Source organism: Oncorhynchus mykiss, chromosome 16 (assembly GCF_013265735.2).
Source record: "Oncorhynchus mykiss isolate Arlee chromosome 16, USDA_OmykA_1.1, whole genome shotgun sequence".
NCBI lineage: Eukaryota > Metazoa > Chordata > Actinopteri > Salmoniformes > Salmonidae > Oncorhynchus > Oncorhynchus mykiss.
In genome coordinates, this window is record NC_048580.1 from 52,489,345 (window position 1) to 52,505,182 (window position 15,838).

The 15,838-nt window shown below is 39.6% G+C and overlaps 1 protein-coding gene across 2 annotated transcripts; it reads right to left on the reverse strand.

Annotated features, from left to right (window-relative positions):
* Window positions 1–401: 401 nt before the first annotated feature.
* LOC110492247 (succinate dehydrogenase [ubiquinone] iron-sulfur subunit, mitochondrial) lies at window positions 402–14,333 on the reverse strand. 2 transcript variants are annotated; one of them, XM_036947206.1, is made up of 8 exons: window positions 14,248–14,333; window positions 3,151–3,284; window positions 2,933–3,018; window positions 2,599–2,735; window positions 2,308–2,424; window positions 1,835–1,936; window positions 1,476–1,598; window positions 402–1,251 (listed from the first exon to the last, which is right to left on the reverse strand). In XM_036947206.1, exons 2-8 carry the CDS (start codon window positions 3,282–3,284, stop codon window positions 1,147–1,149), a joined length of 804 nt encoding a protein of 267 aa, XP_036803101.1. In that variant the 5' UTR covers window positions 14,248–14,333; the 3' UTR covers window positions 402–1,146. The 2 variants fall into 2 exon arrangements, with proteins under 2 accessions (XP_036803101.1, XP_021422069.2); XM_021566394.2 differs by lacking the exon at window positions 14,248–14,333 and adding an exon at window positions 4,448–4,608.
* Window positions 14,334–15,838: the final 1,505 nt, after the last annotated feature.

The following is a 15,838-nucleotide window of genomic DNA, read 5'->3' on the forward strand; positions in this document are numbered from 1 at the left end:
GTTAATAAATAAATAGGCGTTGGTATGCAATGGGGTTTGTTTTTGTTTATTTTGATCAATCAGCATAGTGTATATAATCTGAAAATGACAGGGGAGATCTTTTCGGGGGCTTTGCCACCAAAATAGAGCCCCACACCTAGACATGAAATCAAATTTCGCCATACAATATTTACGAGATGTAACATACATTTTTCCCAACTCCATTCCCCATGGGACAATGCTAAATCATAGTTTTGATAACATACTTGCATTCTGAGTAGATCTTTGACCCCAAAACTATTCTTACAGCCATTAACCAGATAAAGTATCAATTCTTTTAAAAATCAACTAAACCATTTCAGTTTCGTTCATGAAACCTATCAATGTGTTACAATGGTAAATTAAGACATCTCCAAAGCCTGTTTTAATTCTACTTCCTTTATTGATAAGCATTTAAATAACATTTAACTGGTTTTCCTTAAAATATTATGTATAGATACAGTATATCCAATGAACAAACATCAAATTGTGGTCCAGAGCTCATCATCCCATAATGTGGTTATAAGGCTGCACAACATGGGTAGGCAACTAGAATCAGCTGTTGGCTGATTTTTGTAGGAGTGGATAGTCGGGGGTGCCGGAACATAATTCAAAATAATTTACACACTGCAAATTGACCACAACTAAGCCCCAAAAGAGATTGAATTTGAAATAGCAATAATTTCAGACCCTGATTACATTGAAACACGATCACATCTTTTTTTATTAATGGGAATACTTGAACAGATTTCCTAAACGAAACACATTTTTTGCTGAATTCCTGGTGGTTTTAGAATTTTTTTCTCCCAAAACTAAAATCCCCCCAAAATCTTAAATACTTGTAGGCCAGTACCTGGTGCCAACCTCTGCTGTACAATCTACACACACACACTGAGTAATAAGCTCTATCACCACATCAAACATTACTTTTGTATGTATTTTTAGAAGGAAAAAAAAACATTTCTAGAAGGAGGAGCAGTTATTCCACTCTCACATATATAAAATCAGCAGTATCTTCTAGGCTGCCTGTATCTTTTTTCATGTGCGAAGCCTAATGAAAGGGACAGACACTGTTGAAAGGCTAATGTTTAATCGAAAGTTCAGCATTAGAGTCATTACTAGTGGATTTCAAGTCCGGTGGTTATCCACAATGTTCACAGGGTTAATGACTTTCTCTTTATATGTTGCCATCATTTTCTTGATCTCAGCAATAGCCTTTCCTGGGTTGAGTCCCTGTGGAATTAATAGAAAATAAAAGGTAAATAAAGATGGAATGATGAATAACATGACAGAAAGGGATCGGCAATAACTACCTTTAAGCTGCATGAGTTGTATAAGTGGTCTGAAGTCCACTGTGCTGAACTCTACACTAGTCTTATTACTGTATTTAGAAATGGTGGTTTGGTTTAGCAAATGAAGGCTAAACCAGATGCACTCTATTCAGATGTTGAGTGTACCTTGGGGCATGTCTTAGTGCAGTTCATGATTGTGTGACAGCGGTAGAGAGAGAAGGGGTCCTGGAGCTTCGACAGTCGTTCCTCTGTGAACTCATCACGTGAATCAATCATCCAACGATAGGCCTGTTGAGGAAGGAAACACATTAATCAGATTAATTTACTTCATACAGCAATATCATAAATCTCTGGGATGGAGATGCCAGACAAACTCATTAGGTGAATCAATCATCCAATTACATGCCTGTTGAAAATGCATTCATACGTCAGCTTTACTTTGTTTTCAGACATCGGTTCTCCCTGTCAAAAAAGTAAAAGCATAAAAAAAAGATTCATATATTGACTAAAAACCCAATACATACCTGCATGAGGACAGCAGGGCCCAGATACTTATCTCCATTCCACCAGTAACTAGGGCAGCTGGTGCTACAGCAGGCACAGAGAATGCACTCATACAGACCATCCTGGGAGAGGAGGACAATTAGAGATCAGATTTATTTTGTCATGAAAACTCCTTGCGCTCTAACAATATAACATATGTTCAAATATACAAAGTGGTAAGTTGAAATGCCAGAAAGGTTTGGCAAAGTGTGGTTCACGTGTATAAAATTATTTCCTTCTCAAGGGCGAGACAAGGTTTCAATGCAACAAATTAAATTGGTTCAACTGACTAGATTACTTCAACCCTACAAAATAGTACATTGTTCCTTTCTGATAGCTTAATCAAATGGGTATATGTACTTGTTTTTCAGACTAGACATGGAAATTGCATATGATGCATTGATAGTATAGCTACTGAAATCTGCTGCCAATGGCCAGGAGATGAAATATGTACCAGCTTTTGCCTGTCTTCCACAGTCTGGTGGTACTGCTCCTTGCCCTCCTGAGACTCATCTTTCTTCTTCAGGAAGGGCTCGATGGACTTGTACTGGGCATAGAAATTACTCATGTCCTGTAGAGGCACACACAATACATGTACACCCTTAGTCAACAAAATATAGGCTACCACATGGTGACTAAACATTGCATTGTTTTATTCAGTGTTTGTCTTTTAGATTTGTTACTTTTTTAATGCAGCTATAATAATCAGTATTCATTTACTTCTAAATGTAACCATAATACTCACCGGCACCAGATCTTTGACAACGTACATATGTGGGAGTGGGTAAATTTTGATCGGTTTGCTGGTATTGATGTCTATTTTGTTTAAGCAGGCCAGTGTGTTGCCTCCGTTGATGTTCATGGCACATGAGCCGCAGATACCTAAAGCAAGATGCATGTATATCACACCACTGAAAAGGACAACTCCACACCAAGGCTCATTTCATATTTCATGACGCTCTATCATTGTAGAATAGGATACATTATATCTATAGGTCTATATTTTATGATTTCTACTTTCTACCTATAATGATGACACCCACTTCTCTCCACTCTGCAAATTGCTCTTCATGCCTTACCCTCTCTGCAGGAGCGTCTGAATGTGAGCGTGGGGTCCATCTCATTCTTGATTTTAATGAGGGCATCCAAAACCATGGGGCCACAGCTGTAATAGTAGGGAGAAGGATTTGTTAACAATGCAGATATTAATCAATGAGAGCAATTCCATCAATGCAGACTATACGCTGACATTGATAGGTTTTAAACAACTGAAGACCCTTTCTGTCGTTGTACTTACTTGTTAAGGTCAATTTCATATGTCTGCATGCGTGGCTTATCCCCCATTGTGTCTGGGTCCCAGCGGTAGATCTGGAACTTCTTGATCCTGGGCTCAGATGCCGGGGCGGCTGCGGTCTGTGCATAGCGCACCATCTGGAGACGAGACATAGACAACATGTATCAATGTAGGAGGAATTAAATGTTAAAATTAGACTTATATTATTGTTTTTGGTGTTAAATGCTGGTTTTAGTATCTAATATTACTAACTATATATAGCCATGTTATTTGTACATGTTATTTTCATTCCTTATTCACTATTTACATTTTTTATTATATTTCTTAATCTTATCTTTAACTATGCATTGTTGGAAAAGGTCCTGTAAGCATTTCACTGTTAGTCTACAGCTGTTGTCTACGAAGCATCTGACAAATAAAATTTGATTTGAATTTGATTCATACAGCTGTTTATGGGCTTTGCTTTGATATCAATAGATAGGCAAGACATGGGGTGAGTGAAAGTATACTACACCAGATTTACACAATAGATCAACTGAAATGAAAATGTATTTCAGTCGGAAATAAAAATATCTACCGTATGTCAAAAAGACAGTTGTATATTCATATGGGGGTTTTAAGCTAAAGGAAAATATCTACTTTCATAACAAGGTAGACATTTCCCTCTAGCGGTAGGACATATGTACTGCTCTGAGTTGTTATATCACCCTCAATTTCAAGTTTCATAACTAACATTTTGGCCACAATACATTCGATAATGATAAATAAACCTTAAGTTAAGAGTAACGCTGTTCTTAAAAATAAAAACTAAATTATGAAAGAAAACTAACAATTACATTAAAAAAATCTCTAATCTGAAACACAATTTGCGCAACAGTCGTTCAAAAGATGCATAGGCCTATAAACCTAACTGAAACATGCGCCATTTCAAAATCGATTAGGCAAATCATATTTCGTAACTGAATATATTATTTACTTTAACAAAGTCACTCAAATTAAGGAATAGCTTCTCTTTGATTGTTCTACTGTGCTTTACTCTGATGTAAGGTAAACCTCCAATTGACAACAGTTTGTGAGCTTTCCTTTTAGAGGAACTGTCTAGTAAGCTATATGAACAACAGCATACTATTTGAAGCCATGCCATAAACCAGACATGGATCTATTGACAGCTAGTAAAAACACGTTGCATGGCCAGGCAGGAAGGTGGTCTACGACCACCCATTTGATATGAGTCTACCTATCCCAGTCATAGGTCTTTTCTTTCCATTCCCCAACTTCATTATTTTTCTCCTTTACTTACCACCATCGCCCCGGTGTTCCGTAATGCCACGGCGTTTCGGGCTAAAGAGGTGCACACGACCGACATGCTTATATTTTCAGGTTGAATATTCTAACCGATACAGCGCGGTGCCTGTTCCAGTTTATGTATCTTGTCGCTGTCCCGCCCCAAGCATGACGTCAGTTTATGTCACGACTCAGGAGTAGCCTACTTACTGACAGCTATGCGTGCACTGCAGGCTGTTATGTCAGACTCTTTTACAACGCTCATTGCTTAGACGGGGTGTAGGTTATATACAGTGAGCTCCAAAAGTATTGGGACAGTAACACATTTTTTGTTGTTGTTTTGGCTCTGTACTCCAGCACATTCAATTTGAAATGATACAATGACTGAGGTTAAAGTGCAGACTGTCAGCTTTAATAGGAGGGTATTTTCATCCATATCGGTGAACCATAAAAATAAAATAAAAACTCAGGGACACAACTTTCACTGGGGACATTCTGAAATGGCATGTCTTGGGGGTATGATATTTGTGCATCTGTAACTTGCTATAATTTCTAAACTGTTCAAATTAAAAAGATGAGTTTGCACTTTAACCTCCTAGTCATTGCATCATTTCAAATCCAAAGTGCTGGAGAACAGTGACAAAACAACAGAAAATGTGTCTGTCCTAATACCTTGAGCTCACCGTAGAAGGTTATTATTGTCAGATATAATATATATGTATTGCTAACTCCATTCATTGTCAAATTTGAAATCACATAATTTAATCAAGGGTAATGAAAATCTCTTGCATTGGTAACTTTGTTGCCCCCTTAAGCATATAGCCTACACATGCATATAAAATGTATACCAATGCAATTCTAAGACCACTGCGCCACCCAACATGGCTACCACAGCATTCTGCAGCGATATGCCATCCCATCTGGTTTGCGCTTAATGGGACTACCATTTGTTTTTCAACAGGACAATGACCCAACACACCTCCAGGCTGTGTAAGGGCAATTTGATCAAGAAGGAGAGTGACTGAGTGCTGCATCAGATGTTCTGGACTTCACAATCACCCAATCTCAACCCAATTGAGATAGTTTGGGATGAGTTTGACTGCAGAGTGAAGGAAAAGCAGCCAACAAGTGCTCAGCATATGTGGAAACTCCTTCAAGACTGTTGGAAAAGCATTCAAAGTGAAGCTGGTTGAGAGAAAGCCAAAAGTACACAAAGCTGTCAGCAAGGCAAAGGGTGGCTACTTTGAAGAATCTCAAATATAAAATATATTTTGATTTGCTTTACACTTCTTTGGTTACTACATGATTCCATGTGTTATTTCATAGTTTTGATGTCTTCACTGTTATTCTACAATGTAGAGAATAGTAAAAATAACTAAACTTTTGACTGGTACTGTACATATTCAGGTTATCGTGGATGTTTAAAGAGCCTGCGATTATGGACATCCTAAAATCTATATATCCCCTAATTCTTATTTATTGTATTATATTGGTCACCACCATCACTTCATGTGTGTTGCTGTGCTCAGACAATTTCATAATCTCTCCTCAAGAAGGTAGACCTATTCCACTTCCCCAGCCCAATGTGCCTAAATGGTTGACAATGTAATATGTGCCTTATTATAATATTTTCATTGGGATGAACTTAGTTGTATTACATGCGGTTGCATAACAACCATCTATCCATCTCCTTGCACGGGCATGCTGTGCCCAAACCCCATGACATACCATTTTGTCAACAGAGCCTACTTAAAGGATACCCATTACACTCTGGCTGGTCTGGAGAGAGCCATTGCCACACACCACCAGAGATAAGCATGAACATAGTGAACAGTGTGTGTCATGGTTCCACCCTGGCACCATATTTCATGATTGTGTACCTGTTAAAATAAGTGTGCTTTTTGTGGTCCTTTGCAGAAGCTTGAATTGTTTACTGTGTGCGTTCATTTCCTGAGTGAGTTTGAGACTTAGTGTTTGCTGTTTTTTCAAGTGTACTGTGATCCGGTGGCTACCAAATCTTAGTAATGTACAGTGCCTTGCGAAAGTATTCGGCCCCCTTGAACTTTGCGACCTTTTGCCACATTTCAGGCTTCAAACATAAAGATATAAAACTGTATTTTTTTGTGAAGAATCAACAACAAGTGGGACACAATCATGAAGTGGAACGACATTTATTGGATATTTCAAACTTTTTTAACAAATCAAAAACTGAAAAATTGGGCGTTCAAAATTATTCAGCCCCCTTAAGTTATTACTTTGTAGCGCCACCTTTTGCTGCGATTACAGCTGTAAGTCGCTTGGGGTATGTCTCTATCAGTTTTGCACATCAAGAGACTGACATTTTTTCCCATTCCTCCTTGCAAAACAGCTCGAGCTCAGTGAGGTTGGATGGAGAGCATTTGTGAACAGCAGTTTTCAGTTCTTTCCACAGATTCTCGATTGGATTCAGGTCTGGACTTTGACTTGGCCATTCTAACACCTGGATATGTTTATTTTTGAACCATTCCATTGTAGATTTTGCTTTATGTTTTGGATCATTGTCTTGTTGGAAGACAAATCTCCGTCCCAGTCTCAGGTCTTTTGCAGACTCCATCAGGTTTTCTTCCAGAATGGTCCTGTATTTGGTTCCATCCATCTTCCCATCAATTTTAACCATCTTCCCTGTCCCTGCTGAAGAAAAGCAGGCCCAAACCATGATGATGCCACCACCATGTTTGACAGTGGGCATGGTGTGTTCAGCTGTGTTGCTTTTACGCCAAACATAACGTTTTGCATTGTTGCCAAAAAGTTCAATTTTGGTTTCATCTGACCAGAGCACCTTCTTCCACATGTTTGGTGTGTCTCCCAGGTGGCTTGTGGCAAACTTTAAACAACACTTTTTATGGATATCTTTAAGAAATGGCTTTCTTCTTGCCACTCTTCCATAAAGGCCAGATTTGTGCAATATACGACTGATTGTTGTCCTATGGACAGAGTCTCCCACCTCAGCTGTAGATCTCTGTAGTTCATCCAGAGTGATCATGGGCCTCTTGGCTGCATCTCTGATCAGTCTTCTCCTTGTATGAGCTGAAAGTTTAGAGGGACGGCCAGGTCTTGGTAGATTTGCAGTGGTCTGATACTCCTTCCATTTCAATATTATCGCTTGCACAGTGCTCCTTGGGATGTTTAAAGCTTGGGAAATCTTTTTGTATCCAAATCCGGCTTTAAACTTCTTCACAACAGTATCTCGGACCTGCCTGGTGTGTTCCTTGTTCTTCATGATGCTCTCTGCGCTTTTAACGGACCTCTGAGACTATCACAGTGCAGGTGCATTTATACGGAGACTTGATTACACACAGGTGGATTGTATGTATCATCATTAGTCATTTAGGTCAACATTGGATCATTCAGAGATCCTCACTGAACTTCTGGAGAGAGTTTGCTGCACTGAAAGTAAAGGGGCTGAATAATTTTGCACGCCCAATTTTTCAGTTTTTTATTTGTTAAAAAAGTTTGAAATATCCAATAAATGTCGTTCCACTTCATGATTGTGTCCCAATTGTTGTTGATTCTTCACAAAAAAATACAGTTTTATATCTTTATGTTTGAAGCCTGAAATGTGGCAAAAGGTCGCAAAGTTCAAGGGGGCCGAATACTTTCATAAGGCACTGTATGTTTATCCTTAACCACTGATTCCTCATCTGGTCTCTTCTCTGCACCTTGGTCCAACCTTACCACGTCACAGTGTAGGTTACAGTCTCAATGAAGGGCAAAGATACAGAAAGAGCAATAGTAATGGCGTCTTTTTGTAGGCACTAACTCCGCTATGGTTCGTTGAACAAAGCTTATGGGAAAATGTAGTTTTTGGATAAACGCTGAATATTAGGTCTGTGGTAAACACAGTTTTAGGAAATCTTAAACGTTTTGTTCTATGATAATCTTAAAATCAGCTGAATTTAATGATATGTAATCACGCACAAAGATTTAATAAATCATAAAGGTCATGTTAACTGACTGATATCTCACAGAACAAAAAGGTATAACATGTCATAAGCCTGTGTTTATTCCCAAACCCTATGCTTTCTCCATTAATTTTGCCCATATGAATGGCTGAATGAACTAGAGGTAAATAATTTCATTGTTTTAGGACTACAAGCTTGTGAGCTCTATAACACGCTTATCTCAAGGATGAAACTAGTTCCAAAGGCTTGTTCGTGTATGTGAAGTTATCCAAAGACGCTATGGCAAGCCATATATAGCCTAGATCTTTAATCAGACTTGAGAACACTGGATATTTGTTTTTTTTATGTATACACATAATTATACAATCTAAGGCTGTTAAGAGTTTAGGAGGAGTGGGTAATCTTACCCTCTGTGTACTTGCAGAGAGATATCTCATACTAATCACCAAATCAGAGTTTTCAATCAAGGGTTGGATTAGTAGAACCCGGTGTGTTACTGATACAACTCAGGAGGTGCAAGTGATTTCGAATATAGTATGGTTGCAGCACTGCACATTGATGATCTTGAGCGGGAGAGAGCGTCATCGCTTTACTAACCAATAAGGATGCAGTATTTTAGACAACCCTGCCCACCATGTCGCGTTTGCCTGGAAGACTCGTCCCGACACACATGGAGCTATAGGGGTGGAGGTGTGTACTGTATAGGATCCTGTGAAGAATAGTGGCGGTAGAAGAACTGGACCCGTCAGGCAACCTCAACACGAGGAGCAAGAAGACGACTCCATATGAGTAATGTCATGAGTAACGTGCAGACTGTGTTGCGTGAGGTACATTTTGCAATCTAATGCAAATATACCATTGCGATATCGTTGCAGAAAATGAACAATGAAACAACTGACTACCTCAACAAATATACATCTAACGTCAATCAACTATATACACTATGGCATGAACTAGAGTCGACTGGATCAACATACTATCTGCGACAGGCTTTGATGGGCGTGTCAGTGATTGAAAGAACAAAGGTGTTCTTCATGGGGATGTTGTCTGTCCTTCCACTTGTTCAAGACACATTCCTGTCGATGTGTGCAAAAGAGCATGTGTGACCTGCATCTAGACCACTGAGTGGCCGCATAGGCTTGAGGGTCTGCGTACCCCAATAAGCAAAACATTTTAGTGGTCCCTCTCTTGACAGCAGCCAGAAAAATGTTTAAGTTTGAAAGTACATTTCCTGGAATTCTACACATTTTGCCATGGAATGTAGCTTAAAAAATAACTATTTCAAAGCTAATTTCCTGCTATTCTACACATTTTGTCATATGGTGGAGAGAAATGTTTGCAGTTTTGAATATGATATCTGAGTAAGAGTGACTAACAAAATCAATAGGGACCCTCCGGTCAGTAATTCCTCCTTGATTAAGTTTAGGTAGCAGGCCGCTAGACACATTTACCAATAAAAAAAAAATTGCTACTCAATGGGCTAATTGAGTGACTGTCAGTGACTAACGAAGAGAAAAACTGCTGATGCACAACCAAATCTCGAAATTGCACCTCGTGCAACAGTAAGTGGAGACCTCGGCTGATTGATCTATTGCCCATCCCTGATCTAGACCTATGGCCTGCTGTTGCATATACAGTGGGGCAAAAAAATATTTAGTCAGCCACCAATTGTGCAAGTTCTCCCACTTAAAAACATGTGTATCTATGATGAAAATTACAGGCCTCTTCAACTATGACAGACAAAATGAGTGAAGAAAATCCAGAAAATCACTTTGTAGGATTTGTAATGAATTTATTTGCAAATTATGGTGGGAAATAAGTATTTGGTCAATAACAACAGCTTATCTCAATACTTTGTTATATTCCCTTTGTTGGCAATGACAGAGGTCAAACGTTTTCTGTAAGTCTTCACAAGATTTTCACACACTGTTGCTGGTATTTTGGCCCATTCCTCCATGCAGATCTCCTCTAGAGCAGTGATGTTTTGGGGCTGTTGCTGGGCAACACGGACTTTCAACTCCCTCCAAAGATTTTCTATGGGGTTGAGATCTGGAGACTGGCTAGGCCACTCCAGGACATTGAAATGTTTCTTACGAAGCCACTCCTTCGTTGCCTGGGCGGTGTGTTTGGGATCATTGTCATGCTGAAAGACCCAGTCACGTTTCATCTTCAATGCCCTTGCTGATGGAAGGAGGTTTTCACTCAAAATCTCACGATACATGGCCCCATTCATTCTTTCCTTTACACGGATCAGTTGTCCTGGTCCCTTTGCAGAAAAACAGCCCCAAAGCATGATGTTTCCACCCCCATGCTTCACAGTAGGTATGGTGTTCTTTGGATGCAACTCAGCATTCTTTGTCCTCCAAACACGATGAGTTGAGTTTTTACCAAAAAGTAATATTTTGGTTTCATCTGACCATATGACATTCTCCCAATCTTCTTCTGGATCATCCAAATGCTCTCTAGCAAACTTCAGACGGGCCTGGACATGTACTGGCTTAAGCAGGGGGACACGTCTGGCACTGCAGGATTTGAGTCCCTGACGGCGTAGTGTGTTACTGATGGTAGGCTTTGTTACTTTGGTCCCAGCTCTCTGCAGGTAATTCACTAGGTCCCCCAGTGTGGTTCTGGAATTTTTGCTCACCGTTCTTGTGATCATTTTGACCCCACGGGGTGAGATCTTGCGTGGAGCCCCAGATCGAGGGAGATTATCAGTGGTCTTGTATGTCTTTCATTTCCTAATAAATTGCTGCCACAGTTGATTTCTTCAAACCAAGCTGCTTCCTATTGCAGATTCAGTCTTCCCAGCCTGGTGCAGGTCTACAATTTTGTTTCCGGTGTCCTTTGACAGCTCTTTGGTCTTGGCCATAGTGGAGTTTGGAGTGTGACTGTTTGAGGTTGTGGACAGGTGTCTTTTATACTGATAACAAGTTCAAACAGGTGCCATTAATACAGGTAACGAGTGGAGGACAGAGGAGCCTCTTAAAGAAGAAGTTACAGGTCTGTGAGAGCCAGAAATCTTGCTTGTTTGTAGGTGACCAAATACTTATTTTCCACCATAATTTGCAAATAAATTCATTAAAAATCCTACAATGTGATTTTCTGGATTTTCTTTCTCATTTTGCCTGTCATAGTTGAAGTGTACCTATGATGAAAATGACAGGCCTCTCATCTTTTTAAGTGGGAGAACTTGCACAATTGGTGGCTGACTAAATACTTTTTTGCCCCACTGTATGGGGGTGTATATTAAGCCAATAAATGTCAGTTTGGCACATACGGTCATCCTGTGTACATTAACCTTGTCCCCCAGCTAATGAGACTAGTGTACATTAATCAGTACTTTTGAGGAACAGATGTCCAAAGCTTGCGACTCATTACAGAAAAAGTGGTATTGTTTGTGAATTAATGGCAAAAATGTTGCCATAAATCTTGAAGCTAAATAATTAATGTTGTTCCCCAAAGGAACAGCCAAACTCGTAGTATCAAGTTACAAACTGAAAGAGAAGTGTCTTAATCATGTTTCCACCTCAACTCTATAGGCCATGCGAAAGAGGCACTTGATCTGGCAAGCATGCGAGAGCAGTTGGTACAACTGGAGCATTAGAGTAAAGTGAAGGTGGATCACTTTCAAATGTCTGGTTATTAGGTTTATCCATCAAATTGTTTGGAGCATATATTGAGTAGCAACTTTATTTTTATAAAGTTTGGCATGAAATGGAACTGTTAAATTATATGCAATGTCTGGCTTCTATACATCTTCTCCATAATGAATCAGCAATGCTCAGGGTGGAGACAGGCATGTAGAACCATCATCTCATGGGAACTTTTTTTTCTTGTGACAGGTAGGCCAACATTTGGTGCAGCATAGTCTATGCTACAGTAATATAAAGACAGAATGCTCGTCTAATTTACCCATCTCCATCTGTCTTTTGGGGTCACTATTTAATTGTGAAAATAATATATTTTTAAATTGCAGCTGCATTGTTTTAAAATGGCCTATCTGTGCACGTGTGAGCACTCTCTCGCAGGCTTTATCTCGCCATCAACTCCATTCAAAATGTGCAACGGTTCTTTTTTTATTTTTATTAACCTTCATTTAACCAGGAAAATCTATTTTTCAAGGGAGACCTTGCCAATAGGCAGCTACAATCGATACATTAGAAAATTAAAACATACAACATGATCCATACTAAAAAAAAGCATTTACAATCCTCCATAACAGAGTCTCCAATCAATATTATAAATTCATTCAGTGGCACTAACATATCTAGATGAAGCATGGATTGTAGACTATTCCATGCCTCTAGTGCACAAGAAGAGAAGGTAGTCTTAACGAATACTGTGAATGTCCTGGGGACTTTAAGTAAGGTAGAAACCACTTAGTAGACCAGGTATAGTTACTGCTGGTGGTGAAGAAGACCAGACTACAGAGGGAGTTTATCCAAAAGGGCTTTGTAGATGAACACATACAAATGTAGCTTACTGTGCACATAAAGTGAGGGCCAACCTACTATTTGGTATAAGGTGCAATGGTGGGTGAGTGACTTGGCATTTGTAATAAAGCGCAATGATGCATGATAAACAGAGTCCAGTCCCTGGAAGACGGAGGAGGTTGTATGCATATATATCAAGTCAACGTAATCAATTACAGAGAGAAAAAGTGGCCTGAACAAGCTTCTTTCTTTCCCTAAGCAAGCCTTATTATGAAAATAAAAACCCAATTTCAATTTAAGCTTCCTCACAAGATTATCCATATGAACTTTAAAGGACAACTTGTCATCCAACCATATACCTAGGTATTTGTATGATGTTTTTGTACATTCATGACCAGTTAGAAACCATAAAGGGAGGCCTGGAGTGACAGAAATGCAGTCTGGAGCTCTTCAACAGCCTGAACCAGAGAAGGAGCACATGAATATATGACTATCCTCTGCATAGAGATGTAACTTTGCTGGTTGTATCCCATTTCCCAACTCATTCATAAAAATTGAGAACAACACAGGAGCTAAAATGGAACCCTGGGGCACACCTCTATTAATCTCAAGAAAGCTAGATTTGTGATCGTCAGTATATATACACATTGTGTTCTGTCAGAAAGATAGTTCCTAAACCAATTTACTGCCCCTTCACTGAAACCAATGTTACTGAGTCTAGCAACAATAATTAATGGTCAACTGAATCAAATGCCTTTGATACATTAACAAACAGAGCAACACAACGTTGCTTTTTATCAAGTGCATTTGCCACTGCCATATTTGCAGTTGTGGTGCTGTGCCCCAATCTAAAGCCAGACTGAACCAGGCTCAGTATGTTCTTTTCAATTAAGAAGTTCACTAGGGATTCATAGACCTTGGCCAGGATAGGGAGTTTGGAGATAGATGCTAATAACTGTCATCCTGAGGGATCTCCACCCTTTAGCAGTGGGAGGACATGAGTTGATTTCCAAATGCTGGGTATGGAATTGGTCAAGAGACTGAAGTTGAAAATGTGAACCAGAGGTTCAGTAATAATACCAGCTGCTATCTTTAAGAGGTAGGGATCCAGGTTGTCTGAAACTGCAGACGTTTTAGTGTCTATTGCCTTTTGTGCTTTATATACCTCAGCATAACACGGAACCCAAACCGGCGTGCGCTGCCGTGCATAATTTTATTTTGCCCCCCCACACCAAACGTGTTCACGACAAGCAGGTTAAAATATCAAAACAAACTCTGAATCATTGACATTAATTTGGGGACAGGTCGAAAATCATTAAACATGTATGGCAATTTAGCTTGTTAGCTTGCACTTGCTAGCTAAAGTTAATGTGTCCTATTTAGCTAGCTTGCTGTTGCTAGGTAATTTGTTCTGGGATATAAACATTGAGTTGTAATTTTACCTGAAATGCACAAGGACCTCTACTCCGACAATTAATCCACACATAAAACGGCCAACCGAATCGTTTCTAGTCATCTCTCCTCCTTCCAGGCCTTTTCATCATTTAATTTATATGGTGATCGCATCTAAACTACAGGCAAAACAGTTCGTCTTCGGTACCTGCTTCTATAAACCAATGAGGAGATGGGAGAGGCATGACTTTCAGCGCGCTGCGTCAGAAATAGGAATGAGTTCTATTTTAGCCCTTGGTGTCGCAGACGCCCGTTGGCGCGCGCGAGCAGTGTGGGTGCAATAATTGAATAACATGGATTTCTAAATTTAATTTGCGACGATCGCGCACGCGACGTGTCCGGTCTAGTCAGCGTGTAAGAAACAGGCTCAAAGATAAAATGGTTCACATAAGGACCGTAGTTTACTGTAACAGAGCTTACGTTATAGGCCTGGGCACCACCATTATCAAAAACTGACATTATCAGCTTTATCCTTCACTTCATTAGAATCCATCATTAAATGGTCAGGAACGCCAGAGGATTCATTAGAACCTGACACTGATTTGATTGCGTCTAGAACTTGGTAGGGTTGTTCAGGTTCTCTGTGACTGCATTTAGATAGAAATCTGATTTGGACTTCCTGGTAAATCCTGGACATGTGTTTCTTAGCACTCTGAAGGAGGCCCAGTCAACAGGAGCATTTGTATGTCTAGCTTGAGCACAAGAGACATTTCTCTTTCTAATTAATTCTGCCAAGTTATCTGAAAACCAGGGATTGCCCCTTCCACTGATTCAACATTTCTTCACAGGGGCATGTTTATCACAAATGGACACAAATTGCATAGAAAAATACTCCCTGGCAGTGTCAAAATCGGGAATGAGACTTACTCTGTCCATTGTATGGTACAGATTATGTAAGAACGCTTGCTCATCAAACTGTCTAAAATGTCTTTTAGAAATATAACGGGGTTTGGCTTTGGTCATTTTGTACTTCTAACACAAGAAATTGCACAGTGATCACTGACATCATTACAGAATATCCCAGTCGATGTGTATTTGTGAGGGGTTTTGTTAGAAGAATGTCCAATGGCGTTGATTTGTTAGGTGCTCTGGGATTCGGTCTGGTAGGCGCATTCATTAATTGCGCGAGATTCAGAGAGTCACACAGTTCTTTAAAAGAGTCCGATACAGATGTAAGCATGTCCCAGTTCAAATCTCCTAAAATAATGAATTCAGAGTCATTTAGCTTGTGCAGGACATCAGAAATAGTTTAGTGCGTCTCCCGAAGCCGAGGGCGGTCTGTAGCAGCCGACTACAGTGATGTGGGAGTCCTTACATACTTTCATTTTAACCGCAAGCAATTCAAAATGTTTGGCTTTGGTAATTGAGATAATTTCAGAGGTGTTAAACTTGGATTTAACATCAATTGCAACTCCTCCTCCTTTACTCTTCCGATTCGTTCTAAAAAGACGTGTACTCATCAATATAAATCAAGTTATTTGACATAGATTTCTTTAGCCAAGTTTCTGATAAAACCATTAGGTCTGCATTTGTCGTATTGGCCCATATTCTAAAAATGTATATTTTTGTTAAATAGACTTC